The sequence below is a fragment of the Elephantulus edwardii genome, unplaced genomic scaffold, assembly GCF_000299155.1.
Source record: "Elephantulus edwardii isolate Elephantulus edwardi_28Jun2011 unplaced genomic scaffold, EleEdw1.0 scaffold00288, whole genome shotgun sequence".
Classification (NCBI taxonomy): Eukaryota; Metazoa; Chordata; class Mammalia; order Macroscelidea; family Macroscelididae; genus Elephantulus; species Elephantulus edwardii.
Window position 1 is genome coordinate 2,485,755 of NW_006400038.1, and position 14,303 is coordinate 2,500,057.

The 14,303-nt window shown below is 42.4% G+C and overlaps 1 protein-coding gene across 1 annotated transcript in view; it reads left to right on the forward strand.

The window, feature by feature from the left end:
- Window positions 1-294: 294 nt before the first annotated feature.
- Window positions 295-14,303, forward strand: part of ATG7 (autophagy related 7) — a 184,591-nt gene continuing 170,582 nt past the window's right edge. Inside the window, exons 1-4 of the mRNA XM_006900552.1 lie at window positions 295-454; window positions 917-971; window positions 7,560-7,677; window positions 12,721-12,798. Coding sequence (XP_006900614.1) covers window positions 295-454; window positions 917-971; window positions 7,560-7,677; window positions 12,721-12,798 — 411 coding nt within the window. The remainder of the gene's footprint in view (window positions 455-916; window positions 972-7,559; window positions 7,678-12,720; window positions 12,799-14,303) is intronic.

The following is a 14,303-nucleotide window of genomic DNA, read 5'->3' on the forward strand; positions in this document are numbered from 1 at the left end:
AACACCATGTATACAAACTTTGTAATCAAACCAAGTTGATAAAAAGAAGACAACAAAAAACCCCTATGCAATGCATGTGAATGACTGTATGAAACACGATGTGAATGAAGAATAGTGTGAAACACAGTATATATGAACTTTGTAAGCAAACTAATATAAGTTTTTTGAAAGATGTACCTGTGTCCCTATCATTACTTGTTTGTTTTAAGGATTATTTAAAATGTTCTTCCTCATTAAGTTTATGAAGATATGCTATTTTTCTGTGTTCCATTTTGTTTTTAGTAAACAACAGTAATGGCAGCAGCTCCAGGTGGTTCTGGACTCCCCAAGTTGCAGTTCGCCCCCTTTAGCAGTGCCTTAGATGTGGGATTCTGGCACGAGCTGACACAGAAGAAGCTGAATGAGTATCGTCTGGATGAAGCTCCCAAGGACATTAAGGGCTATTATTACAATGGTAGGCAGGAGCGCACTCCAGCTTCTGTTGCCCTGTCCCCAGGGTACTGTCCAACTTCCTTTAGAATAGAACACCTTTACTTTTTGAAATTCAAGATCTTTACTACTTTCTCTTTTGCTGTAAATTTTGATCCAAGTTCACTTTAACTTCTATTCTCTAGTTCTGGGGAGGAGAACAGTTGTAGTATAACCCAATTTTCAATCTAGATAACTAATGGCAATTATTTAGTATTGTTGAGGGAGAAGTTTAGAAATATTTTTTCTGATTAATCTTTTTTTATATTCATGGAAAAGTCCACATATTTGTAATAGCTCTGTTGTATTTGGCTCAGCTCCTGTGTTTCAAGAATAAGATGGGACATTGGGGCACAACCAAGAGTAACAGTATTATTCTCCGGGATTTCTGTATGACTGCTGCTATTACTGACTCATGATTCATAGTTGTGATGGTGCTTCTGTCCAGGTGATTGTGCCGGCCTGCCAGCTCGTTTAACATTGGAGTACAGTGCATTTGACACGTGAGTATTTATTTATCCAAACTCTCACGTAAAGAATACTGTTTGGTTTTGGTGAGGGCTGAACACTTTTAATTCCCTCATATGGGACCATATGAGAAACTTACAACTTGAGCAGAACCTCCTAAATTTCCTGTTCTTTTAAAAGACAAATGCTGGAAACTTAAGAATAGTTAATTAATGTTTTACAGGAGATATTTATCGAATGGATAAAAAAGCTGTGGTATATTCACACAGTGGAGTACTACGTTGCATTGAAAAACAAGGAACTCATGCAATATTATTCAAAATGGGTAACCCTGGAGGACATTATGCTGAGTGAAATATCTCAGTCACAAAAGGACAAATACTGCATGGTGCCACTGTTGTAGAATGGGACTGATATCAGGGTTTGGGTAAGACTGAGAAAAACTGGATAAATTATGTATACTGCATTGAAACAGATGAGGGAGAGAATAAATTAAAAGTGCTATATGATAGGGTATTATAGTTATTACAAGAGTCCAGAATTAACGGTGCATAGTGGAGTGTACCTGGAGTGGTGGGAGGGGCGCGGGAGGATTGTATACCAAAGAAAGAATTTTACTTTTTCAAAGAGAGGATTAAACTGGGCGGGGGAGGGGGGGTGCAGGGGGGAGGGCTGGGCAGGGAGAAAAGTTTAGCAATGAATGAATGTCAATCCAAAATCTCTCTAAATGTTCATTAAAATTATGAAAATAAAATTTTAAAAAAAAGATATAATTTTCAGAACCTACCAGGTGCTAGATAATCATAGGTGGTGCGGATGGTTAATATGCTCAGTTGCTCACCGAAAGATCAGCGCTTTGAGTCAGAGGGACCAAAGAAGAACGACCTGCCAATCTACTTACAGAAAAATGAGCCATTGTAAACCCTGTGGGGTGTAGTACTACTTTGACATGCACATGGTTACTGAGGAATGGAACTGACTCAGCAATACCCGTATCACATGATCATTATCATCCAGGAGCACTAGTAACCAAGAGGCTTCATGATTTAGTGGTTCGGATCCACCAGTAGCTCTGTGGGAGAAAAATGGGCCTTTTCCTTCCGCTAAAGTTTCCAGCCTCAGACACCTGGTCACGATGAGTTGGCATCAGCTCATCACCAGTGAGTGAGTGATGTGCCTCTAGCAACTCTGGTCAAGCGGTGCGTAGAGTGTTGCACTGCTAACCAGAAGTTTGGTGCTTTGAATCTCCCATCTGCTCCATGGAGGAGATGGACAATCACTTCCCCCCTAGAGTGATAGCCTCAGAAGCCTGATAGAGAGTTGCTGTGAGTAAGAACCATCCAAAGGGCCTAATGGTGCAGTTGTTAGAACTCAAGTGCTAACTAGAAAGTCACTAGTGAAAATCTCCTCAGTGATCTGAAGGAGGAAGATGAGGCATTCAGCTTGACAGCCTTGGATACCTTGTGAGGCAGTTCTGTATCCTGTGGGGTCACTGGGAGGCTGAGTGACTCAATAGCAGTGGGCTTTGTGAGGCAGTTCTGCTCTGTCTTGTGGGGTCACTGGGAGTCTGAGCGAATTGATGGCGATGGGCTTTGCTTTGGTTCTAGACTGGTTGAGACTTAGGTGTCACCTTTCTCAGATTTCATCTGATGATCTTTTGTTTTGGTCCCTCATGGTGCTGCTGCACAGAAGTGGATGTTTGTGTGTTGTTCTGATGCTAGACAGATTAACAATGACCAGAGACAAAGACCTGATGATCTGTTTTCAGAATTCAGCCATTGAAAGCCTTGTGGATTGTAGTGGTCTTGGGGCTGGTAAAGGACCAGGCAGGGGTTGCCTGGCATCAGCAGCCAACTCAATGGCAGCCAATGCTTGTCCTTGGGTGCCAGCTCGGGAATGTTTATTGCGCTCCTCCTATATGCAAGCCACTGTGCAAGGCATTATAGAGGTATGTGTACATCTAAAAATGTGACAGGTATGCCTTGAGAAAGAGCTCTGGGGGTGCTGTCATCTGCTACCAGAGAGTTGACAGTTAGGACCCACTGGAGCTCCACAAAAGTACGACATGGTTTTCTGCTCCCATGAAGACCGCAGCCTTGCAAACCCAGTTAAGCAGACCTATGCTGTCCTGCAGGGTCAGCCGGACAGCACACAACAATTCCAGGCTGTAAAGAAATTCTGTCTATTTTGGGCTGTTTATGGAGAGAAGAGAGATAGACATATGCTGAGTGGTAGGTATAGGCATTTTCATATGTGCACATTTTTCCAGGCTTCTGAGTGTCAATTTTCTCTGTGGTTCACGTGAGGAAACTGAGAATTAAAAAGGCAAAATGGCTTGGTCAAGGTCATTCTTGACTAAGTATAGTAAGAATGATGGAGAGAGAGAGAGAAAGAAAATGTATTCTGAGTAGCTAGGGAAATTTTACTATCTTTTATAAAAATGAGGAAATCAAGAGGGAGCTATAATGTAGTTTCATCTAAAAATGTTAAGTTAGGGATGACTGTGTCTACTTGGAAATGTCCAGAAGGTGCTGGAGTTGTAGGGAAGGTCTGACAGATCTATGAGCCACCTGTGTAGGGATCCCCAGGTGGTGAGAGGGAGTGAGACTGGAGTGTGGGAAGAAGGCTCCGGATGCTGAGTGCACCCTATTGTGGAGGGAGAGAGGATGCAGATCCAGTAAGGAGATGGGAGTTGTCAGAGAAAAACTGGGAAAGGGTTACAGAAACCAGAGAGAATTGTTTTCAGGAACAAAAGAGATGGTCAGCCATGCCAGAAGCAAAGAGTTCAATGTCACTGTTATGGTTTTGCCAGTATTGGCATTTTTGAGAATTCTGTTTCCTTTGAAGAACAGAGCAGAGCCCAATTGTGAGGCATTAAGAAGATTGAGAGTTGACAAATTCAAGGCCACAGGGAGGCCCATTTCTCTGTCTTTGTTTAGCAATGCCACGTAAGGTATTTGGGTGAAGAAGTCCAAGTTTAAGGAATACTCTGCTTTTCAAACTGGCAGAAGTTAAAATATATGTATTTCAAATAAAGTACTAAAAATTTTTTTGTCTTGTTATATATCCAAGAGTAGACTTGTTTTGATCCTTTCCCCCCCAAATTTCAAAATTAATAGCTTAATGTGTGTGTGTGTGTGTGTGTGTGTGTGTGTGTGTGTAAAAGGATGTTAATCTTTGTGTCTTTAAGAAGTACATGTTGATGTTCCCTTTTTTCCATAGCTTTCTTGTGCCTTCCTAAATTCATTGTCATAGTTTATCAAAACCAATTAAATGCTAGGGAGCTCTGGTGGCCTTGATGCAAGAAGCTGTGCTGCAATCTGGAAGGCCTGCAGTTTGAGGCCACCATCTGTTCCATGGGATAAGGATGGGCAGTCTCCTTCCGTGTGATTAACTGCCTTTGAAAACCCATTGGTGGGTCAGCTATGGTCAATTCCAACTCAACAGTACACAACCACCACAACAACAGAGCCTCTTCCAGTGCCCTCAGGTTTACAGTTGATAGTTTGTGTTCACCCAGATGCACCTCAGTAGAAAGAAAGTCCTGGAAATCTGCTTCCTAAAAACCAGCCATTAAAAACACTTTATAGACCAGTTGAGACTGGAAGACTTTCCAACAATATTACCCTGAGATGATCTTTTTAAACCTTGGATGGAAACTACCACCAATGTTTCCATTTAGCGAAATACAAAGAATGGCTCACAAAGATTATTATCCATAGATGCCATGCTCCTTTAAAATATCATCTTTGTGAGACTGTGAGCTCTGGTGGCCTAGTGGCAAGACGCTGTGCTGCAATCCCGAAGGAATGTGGTTTGAGGCCACCAGCTCTGTGGTAGATGGGCAGTCTCCTCCCTTATGTTTAACTGCTTCTGAAAACCCACCAGAGGGTCAGCTATGTGTCAGAGGGTCAGCTAGGGATTGGTTCCAACTCGATGGTACACCACAACAACAACATATAAGAATAAATAATCATCAGTTACCATAAATCTAATTAAGGAGGAAAGGAAACAGGAAAACTAGATTAATGAGAAAGAAACAATTGGAATAGAAGCAATGAGACTGTTCACATATTGTGAAAAATGTGATATTATGGAACAATTTGCATAGAAATTATTGAATGGAAATCTAAACTGTTGTGTAAACCTTCATTAAAAAAATAACCCCACCAGAAAGTGTTAATAAGTACAAAACTCTGAAGAACACAGTTCTGCTTTATAACACATGGCATTACGATGAGTAGGAGTGAATTCAACATTAATTCTTTAGTGTTGTGTTTTGTTTTTTTAATATTCTGCCTCCTGTCTTGGCAAAGGTAGTCTAGTGGGTAAGAAATTGTGTTGCCACAGTTCAAGTCCTCTAGTTGCTCTGAGGGGCAAAGATGAGCAGTTTTCTGTCTCATGATTTATAGCTTCCAAAACCCACTGGAGGGTTGGCTATGAGTTGGTTCTGATTCAACAGCACATTAAAACTTATATTTGGAGAAATTAAATTATAATGAAAAATATACTGAGAATGTGCAATCATTCAATTATCTGAAGATGGGAAAGGAGTAATTCTGGGAGTGTGTTTTTGATGTAATCTGGTGGTTGTTGTGTCTAGCCCAGGCTATCCTAGCTCCAACTCTAATTCTGATATGAGATTGAAGTTTGAAAAAGAAAATGTAATGATTTTATTGTTTGGTATGATTCTGGGGGTGGGGAAGAAACCAGTTACAGAAGTTTAATCTTATAAAATCCAAACATACTAAATTTCAGTAATCCATATATTTCCAGTATTAGAGATTAAAATCTTGTGACTCTAACTTGGACACGAATTTCTTTATTGTACTTGGCATATTTTTCCATGTAATTGTTGAACAGCTGCATGTTACCTAACTGTGGTAGGCAGGCACTAGGGCATATGAGCAAGAAGATAACCTGATCCCTGGTATCATGAAAGTTTAAGTCAGAACCATTGAGTCAGAACCATCTCATTGCTGCCCACCCCCCCACCCCGGGTGGCTCTTTAGAGGCAGTAAATCACACAGGAGTTTGTCCGTCTTTCTGTGGCAGAGCAGACACTTTTGGGATTCCAGCACAGGAATTTATTTACCACTACACTCCTGTTCTTGTTGTGTACCATTGAGTTGAAATCACCTCAGAGCTGACCCTTTAGCAGGCTTTCAGAAGCAGTAAATCACACACAAGAGTTAGTGCCCATCTTTCTCCTGCAGAGCTGCTAATGGATTTGAATGACATACCTTTGAGTTGGCAGAGCAAGTCCTTACCACAAAGCCACCAGGGCTCCCATGAAGGCCACTTTTGTTGTTGTTGTGAACTGTTCTGTTGGAACGACCCATAGATAACCCTCCATCAGGTTATCAGAGGCAGTTAATTGCACAGGAAGAGATTGCCCATCCTTCTGTGGAGCAGCTGGTGGATTTGAACCATATGTCTTTGGGAATGCAACTCAGTTTCTTACCACTGTGCCCCCACAGCTCCCTATGTAGGCCCCTAGAGCTCCCAAACTGAAGGCTAGAGACTTGACATCTACACCTAAATGTAGCTGAGGAAAAGCTGCCCTCTCAAGCACAGAGTCTACCTTAATGACTCAGAATGAAACTTTCACCCAAAGAAGGACCTGCATTTACTAAGGTGGCAAGATTCAAAATGAAGAGAAACAGCTAAAAACATCTGTTAATAATTGGAACATACCAAGTAGGAAAGCTAGAATTTGTAAAAAAAAAAAAAAAAAAGAAATGGGAAACATTCTAAGCATTTTTGAGCTTAGATGGACTTGTCTTAGGCATTTTCAATCAGACATTCATATGATTTACTTTGCTAAGAAAAATTAATCTAACACTAAAGTGTTATCTTTCATCATAAAAAAGAACATTTCAAGATCTGTCCTGAAAGTTGGAGGAGCAGACAGACCCTCTTCACAGAAGTCTCCAGCACACAAAGATAACAGATAAAGTTGACAATTCTGAAACATTGAGTGTGAAGGGGAAAGAAAGACAAAAACTTCAAACACTGAAGGAAGGAACTGGCCCCTCCCCTGTTGTTGTTGTGTCGATTCTGACTCATACCACCTCCAGGCCAAGTAGGATCCCCACGGGGGTTTTGTGCCTATTGTCTTGGTGGGAGCAGAGGGCAGGCCTTTCTATGAGGAGCCTCAGGTTGTGTTTGCACCAATGCCCTCTGACCCCCTCTCGCTGGCTTTCTCTGCTTGGGGGGTACAGATGGGGCACCAGAAGAAGGGCAGAGGAAGTGGTCTTCATAGTTATTGCTGGTGGTGCTTTCCCTTTTATTCTGGCTCACAGTGCCCCCATGTGATAGAGTAGACCTGCTTCCTAGGGCTTTCTTGGCTGTAATCTTTATAGAAGTGGGAAACAGTCACGGGTATATTTGAACCACCAGCCTTTCGAGTATTAACCAATTGTCTAACCATCATGCCGCTGGAATTCCTTTCTGTTCAGGTTACAGCCAAGGACACCCTGTGGAGCAGTTCAACGTTAGCGCACATGGAGTCTCCACGGTTAGAAATGCACTTAATGCAGTGGGTTGGTATATTTTGTTTGATTTTTGGCCTTTTCTGAATCTAAGCTGGGTCTAGTTAATCATATTTCTCCCATCTCTAGGAATGCTCCTACCCCAGCCCATTGCTGTCCAGCTGTTGGAACACTGTATAACACAAATACGCTTGAGTCCTTCAAGACTGCAGACAAGAAACAACTTTTGGACCAAGCAGCAAATGAGGTCAGATAGAAAAACAAAATGCATCTCTCATATTTCGTTTGGTCCTGGTATATGTAGTGTTTTTTTAATCAGCGCAATGGGTTTATCAAAGAAATGAGTAAGCTGTAGGGATTAAAAAGTGTTTGTGGGTATTGATTTGTCCTCCCTGTAGAGAATAATCCCAGCTCTCTCCTTTTGTGTTGGTGAGATGATCAGGAGAGATGACGTGCAGTCTTCCACCCAGAGATGGGCCACAAATATGTGATGGCATAGTGAGTACTTGAACCAGCTTTGCAGCTGGTCTTCAAGTGGGTTCATGGAAGCCCTTGGCTTCTGTGTTCCTGTGCCTGGCTGAGGCTGGGGCTGTGGTTTTTGTGCCCCTTGGAGAGGCTTTCTAAGTTCTAAGCACTACGTAAGAAATGACCATATAGTTTCTACATCCCTTCAAGGACTAAATCTGAAATACTTAGTCTGATTTTTAGCACTATGCCTAACCATCTGCTGGCTTTTTGCGTTCTGTAACTCAGAGACAGCTGATTATGTCTAATTCCTCTGACACTTTGTTACCTCCTCCATTCATTTAACATGCTCTCTTTCTGGAATGTCTTTCTTAACTTCTTCACATTTGAATCAGAGAAATTAAAGCTGTTGTTGTATACTGTCTAGTCATTGTGACTTATAGCAACCCTGTGCGCAATAGCTCTGAACCCTGTCCTATCTTGAGCCACTCACACTTTCTCTGATAACACCTGCCCACATTTCCACAGTTACTGTGTCAGTATATCTCATTCAGCATCTTCCTCTCATGCGCTGTCCTTCCACCCTTCCAAACATGATATCCTTCTCCAAGGATCAGTCCCTCTTGGCAACATGTACAAATTATGTCAGATGGAACCTCAAAATCCTTGCCTCTGAGGAGCAGCTTGGTTTTACCCTCTCCAGAATAGACTCGTTTATTCTCTTGGCAGTCCAAGGCATGTGTTCAATATTCTTCTCCAACACCACAACTAAAAGGCATCAATTCTTCTTGTCATCCTAAGTCATTGTCCAGCTCTAATGCATATCAAGTAATTATGAAGACCATGGTTTGAATCAGGTGCACTTTAGTCTACAGATTTACATCTTTCCTTTTCAACACTTTTAGGAAATCCCTGGCAGGACACTTTTCCTAATCAAATTCATCTTTTGATTTCTTGACTGCTGGTTCCAAAAGTGTTGTTGGCCTAAGCAGTATAAAATTATTAACAACTTAAATCTCCATCTATCATGATGCTTCCAATTGTCCTAGTAGGGAGAATCTTTGTCTTCTTGATATTGAGCTTCAGTCCATATTGAAGACTACAATCCTTGACTTTCTGCAGCAAATGCTTCAGGTCCTCCTCACTTTCAGCAACCAAGGTTGTGTCATCTGTATAACACAGGTTGTTGATGAGTCCTCCTCCAATTCTGATGCCACATTCCTCTTCATAAAATCCAGCCTCCTGAATGATCATTCTGCATAAAGATTAAAAAGGTGTGAAGACAGGACACATTCCTGACACACTCTTTTCCTTATTTTGAACCATGCAGTGTTTCCTTGCTCTGTTCTGATGTCTACTTTCTAGTCTGAGTGCAGATTTTGCATCAACAAAGTCCAGTGTTCTGGGATTCCCATTCTTCTCAAGGTTAACCACAATTTGTTGTGATCCATACAGTTCAAATGTCTTTGCATAGTCAGAGAAACACAGATATTCCTCTGATACTCTCTGCTTTCAGCCAAGATCAATCTGACATTGGCTACAGTGTACCTAGTGCCACAGCCTCTTCTAAACTCAGCCTGTACTTCTGGTAGTTGTCTGTTGATGTACTGTTCCAGTCACTTTTGGCTAATTTTAAGCAAGATTTTGCTGTGTGTGATATTAGAAATTAAAGTAGACAGGGTAAAAAACAAAATTAAGTGGACAGGGTAAAGGGGGACAATTTGCCTCAGTCTACCTACTTGAACGGTCTTCAGGGAGCTCTGGTGCTGTAGTCTGTAGGAAGTTACCTTGCTAACCCAAAGTTTGCATCCACTGGTGCTCCACAGGAGAAATAGGGGAAGTCTTCTGTGTGGTTTACAACCTCTGGAAACCAGTTGTAGAGTAAAGTGAATCAGTTCCAGCTTGACAGTTTTTGACACTAGAAAGGAAGAAATCAAAAAATTAAAGAGCTGAACAGAAATTTTCAAAGGGCAGATTGGGATGACAAAGCAGGATACTATAATGAAATGTGCAAAGAGCTGGAGTCAGAAAATCAAAAGGGCTGAACTCGCTCAGCATTTCCTAAGCTGAAGAAGTTGAAAAACACGTTCAAACCACAAGTGGCATTACTTAAGGATGCTTTGGGTAGAGTGTTAAATGATCCAAGAAATATTAAAAGAAGATGGAAGGAGTATACAGAGTCACTGTACCAGAAGGAATTGGCTGACAGAGAAGATTGTAATGAAATAACGTATTAGTAAGAGCCTGTGGTGATGAAGGAGGATGTTCAAGTTGCTATGAAAGAATTGCCAAAAAACAAGGCTCTAGGAATTGATGGCATACCAATTAACATATTTCAACAAACAGACACTGCCCTGGATTTGATCACAAAGTTGTGCCAAGAAATCTGGAGGCCAACTAACTGGAAGAGGTCACTATTTGTTCCCATTCCAAAGAAAGGTGGCCTGACAGTGCAGAAATTATCAAACAATATCATTACTATCACATGCAAGCAAGATTCTGCTGAAAATTTTCAAAAAATGACTGGAGCAACATGTCAACAGAGAACTGCCAGATGTGCGGGCTGGGTTTAGAAGAGGTCATGATCCTAGGGATATTATAGCTAATGTTGGATGGATCTTGGCAGAAAGTAGAGGAATGTGCTTCATTGACTATACAAAGGCTTTTTTGACTGTGTGGATCACAACAAGCTGTGGCTGATGCTAAGAAGAATGGGAATCCCAGAACACTTGATTGTGCTAATTGCAAAACCTATACTTGAACCAAGAGGCTGTCGTCAAAACAGAGCAAGGAGACACTGCATAGTTCAAAATTGGGAAGGGAGTCCACCAGGGATGTATTCTGTCTTCATACCTTGTCAAACTGTATGCAGAACAGATAATCTGGGATGCTGGGCTGTACGAGGAGGATTGTGGCATTAGGACTGATGGAAGATTCATCAACAGCCTGCATTATGCAGATAACACAACCCTGCTTGGTGAAACTGAAGAGGACCTGAAGCACTTATTGCAGAAGGTCAAGGACTTCAGCCTTCAATATGGATTGAAGCTCGACATCATGAAAACAAAAATTCTCTCACCACTGGGCCAACTGACAACATCAGATGGATGGTGAAGAGATTGTGATAACAGTTTTAGTTTGCTTGGCTCCACAGTCAGTACTCTTGGTACCAGCAGCCAAGAAATCAAGAGATGAATTGCATTGGGAAAGTCAGCTGTCAGGGGCCTCTCCAGAGTACTAAGAGCAACGATGTCAGGCTGGTGACTAAGGTGTGCCTGATCTGGGCTATCATCTTTGCAATTGCTGGCAATGCATCAGAGAGCTGGACAGTGACTAGGGATGATAGAAAGAGAATTGATGCCTTTGAACTGTGGTGCTGGAGAAGAGTGTAGAATATACTGTGGACCGCAAGGAGAACAAACAGGTTTGTCCTGGAGTGGGTGAAGCCGGGCTGCTTCTTGGAGTCAATGATTCTGAAGCTTCATCTGACATACTTTGGGTATGTTGCAAGGAGGGACCAGTCCTTGGAGAAGGACATCATGTTTGGGAGAGTGGAGGGACAGTGCAGGACAGGAAGACGCTTGATGAGATAGATCAATTCAGTGATTGGGGTAATGGCAGTAGGTGTGTCAGAGACAGTAAGATTGGTACAGGATAGAACAGGGTTTAGGGCTCTTATACATTGGGTTGCTATGAGTTGCAAGCGACTCGATGGCACGTAACTACAACAACACTCAGAAGAAAGAGAATCTTATTTCTCTGAGTGCAGAGGTTGCAGAAGGTTGTCATCTAGCTGTAGTTACACTTTTGGTCCTTAGGAAGGCTTCTCTTACCTCTTTCACATGCAGTTTCTGAGCTCTCACACCCATTTCCTTCACTGGAAGAGGAAACCTGCTTATCTTTGCTCATTTACTGAGGAATGGGTTTTACTGGCTGATCTTGCTTCATTTGCTTGCTCTGTGACACAAACTGAGTGATCACTCTTAATTATTAAAGCATGTCACACTCAGCAGCTGCTAACCAGTAACAGCTGTTCCTTTTGCTTTCAGTCACAAAGCTCCTTTAGTATACACAGACTTGAAGTTTGTTCTATCCTCATCTCTCCAGGAAAGATACTTTAACACTGAGAAATTCTCTCCATGTGAGTTCGGATCTTATTTTCCAAGAACTCTGACTGTCATCCTCCATCTGCTCTTGCTGAATTTAGTGTTCCTTCCAGGGCTTCCGCAGGTCTGAGGAATGAAAGTGTTCAGCACACTCAGCTGCTAACTGATAGTAGTTTGACTCCTCACTCAGACACCATGGAACGCAGTCTTAGTCATCTGCTTCCAAAAAACCAGCCATTGGACAGTGTGTGCCATGTGGTTCTACTCTGATGTAAGTGGCATTGCCAGGAGTCACAGCTGATGCTTTTCCTAGGAATTCTGCATGGTGCTCAGGATCATCCAAGTCCGTCTCCTTTGCTAGACTGTGAGCTTCTTGCGACTATGGGCTATGTCCTTTATGTTCATGACTCTTGTGTCTCTGACTAGAATAGGCAGTATTTGTTGAAGGAAATAATGAAGGTGTGAAGGTAACATCTCTGATGCTGGGACCCGCAGAAAGGAGGCATCTGGGTTGTTTCATTTTCCAAGGGGAGTGGAGCTGGTGAAGAGGCAGTGCTGATGCAACGGGCTGAGGCAACAGCCTGCTTGGTAACCGAGAAGGAGTTGTGCCATAACTGCCAGGAAAATGAGCTTAAGGACTTAAAGCTCCATATTGTCCCGAGGTAAGAAGCTGTCAGATGCTTCATAACCCGCATCGCTACATTTCTTTCTTCTGGCAGATATGGGAATCAATAACATCAGGCACTGCTCTTGAAAGCCCTGTACTTCTCAACAAGTTCCTCCTCCTGACATTCGCAGTAAGTATATGCACTTTCTGTCATCGAGATGAGAGAAAGCCCCCAGCGAGACCCATTGGACCCGCAGCACTGTCACCTTTGCTCTGTGAAATGCTTGACTTGGGACATTCGAGTGACAGCTGTTAAAGAGATGGCCATTTTGCAAGTAGCCAGAGGTGCTTGGTCCTTATTCCCAGTGCCAAGTCTATTCATTCACTCACAGTGTTGGCAGCTGCAGAAGCCCATCCAGCATGGTGACCCAACTCCACAGCACTAGATTGGATTTGGGTTTTGAGTAGTGTCTTTGTTCAGAGCAAAGATCTGAACTTTGCAAAGTTCTGCTGATGCCCATCAGCATACAGAGAGGTTGGGTTGCTAAGTCAGTGGAGATTGTGCTACAGGGCTTGACCACCCAGTCAACTTTTGTTAGTTTTCTAAAAAAGAAAAGTAAAATTATTTACTATCTGAAATCATGAGGTTAAATGGAAATGAGCATTAAGAGCCCTAAAGAAGGAAATTAATCATGGCAGAGTACTCTCTGCCGCCTAGCAAAGTGGGACTAATAAATTGGAGGGAAGAACCTGATGGTGATGAAGGAGGTCATAAAGTAATGGCTGACTGGGGAGATTCCTTATGCTTGTGGATATACATGCACACTGCATGTGTGTGTGTAGTGTGCTGTGTGTGCAACTGATTTAGTCTGTAATTACGGGAGCTGATATTCTGGCACATGTGTGTTCCATAGATTTGTACAGTTACGGTTAGTGGTTTGTTGTTGGTTTTTCCCCCAGTATTCACTATTATGAAAGGTGCTGCAATGAAAAATATTGACTGTAATGCTATTCCCCTGCTCATTTTACCTTGTTTTTGTGATACACACACATGCACGCGCGCGCACGCGCGCGCACACACACACACACACACACACACACACACACACACACACACACGTTCTTTTTTGAGTGTAGTGTTTCTCCACAGCTTCCTCAGCATCAGCTATTGATTCTCCTGCCCGCCTTTTTCCCTAGGCGTAAGGTTTGCTTTTCTTCCTGTAGCAGGAAAGAATCCATTCTTCTGCATGTAGCCTCCCTGGTTTACTGGCCTCAACAAGAGGGGAGAATGGAATCAAGCTGGAAGCCCTACCCAAGGGTGGCATAGTCCACAGGGTGTTGCACTGCTAACCAAAAGAACACACTTTCTTTCTGGAAGTTCGAGTCCACCAGCAGCTTTGAGGGAGAAAAGTGGCCTATTTCCTCCCTGCATTTTATGACCTTAGAAACCCAGTGGAAGGTCAGCTATGAATTGGTTTCAACTTGACAGTAATGAGTAGTAGAAGTAGTAAGAAATAATAGGGAGACACAAAAAGTGTTTGTGTTCCAAATTAAAAACAAAGTTGATGTTCCTCATTAGGTTTGTTGTCTGCAGTGGCCATTGAGTTTGGTCCACCTCATGTTCATTCTCCATGTGCAGAGTAGAGCTATATACTCCATGGAGATGGCTTTTCAGAAGGAGACCATTAACTTGTC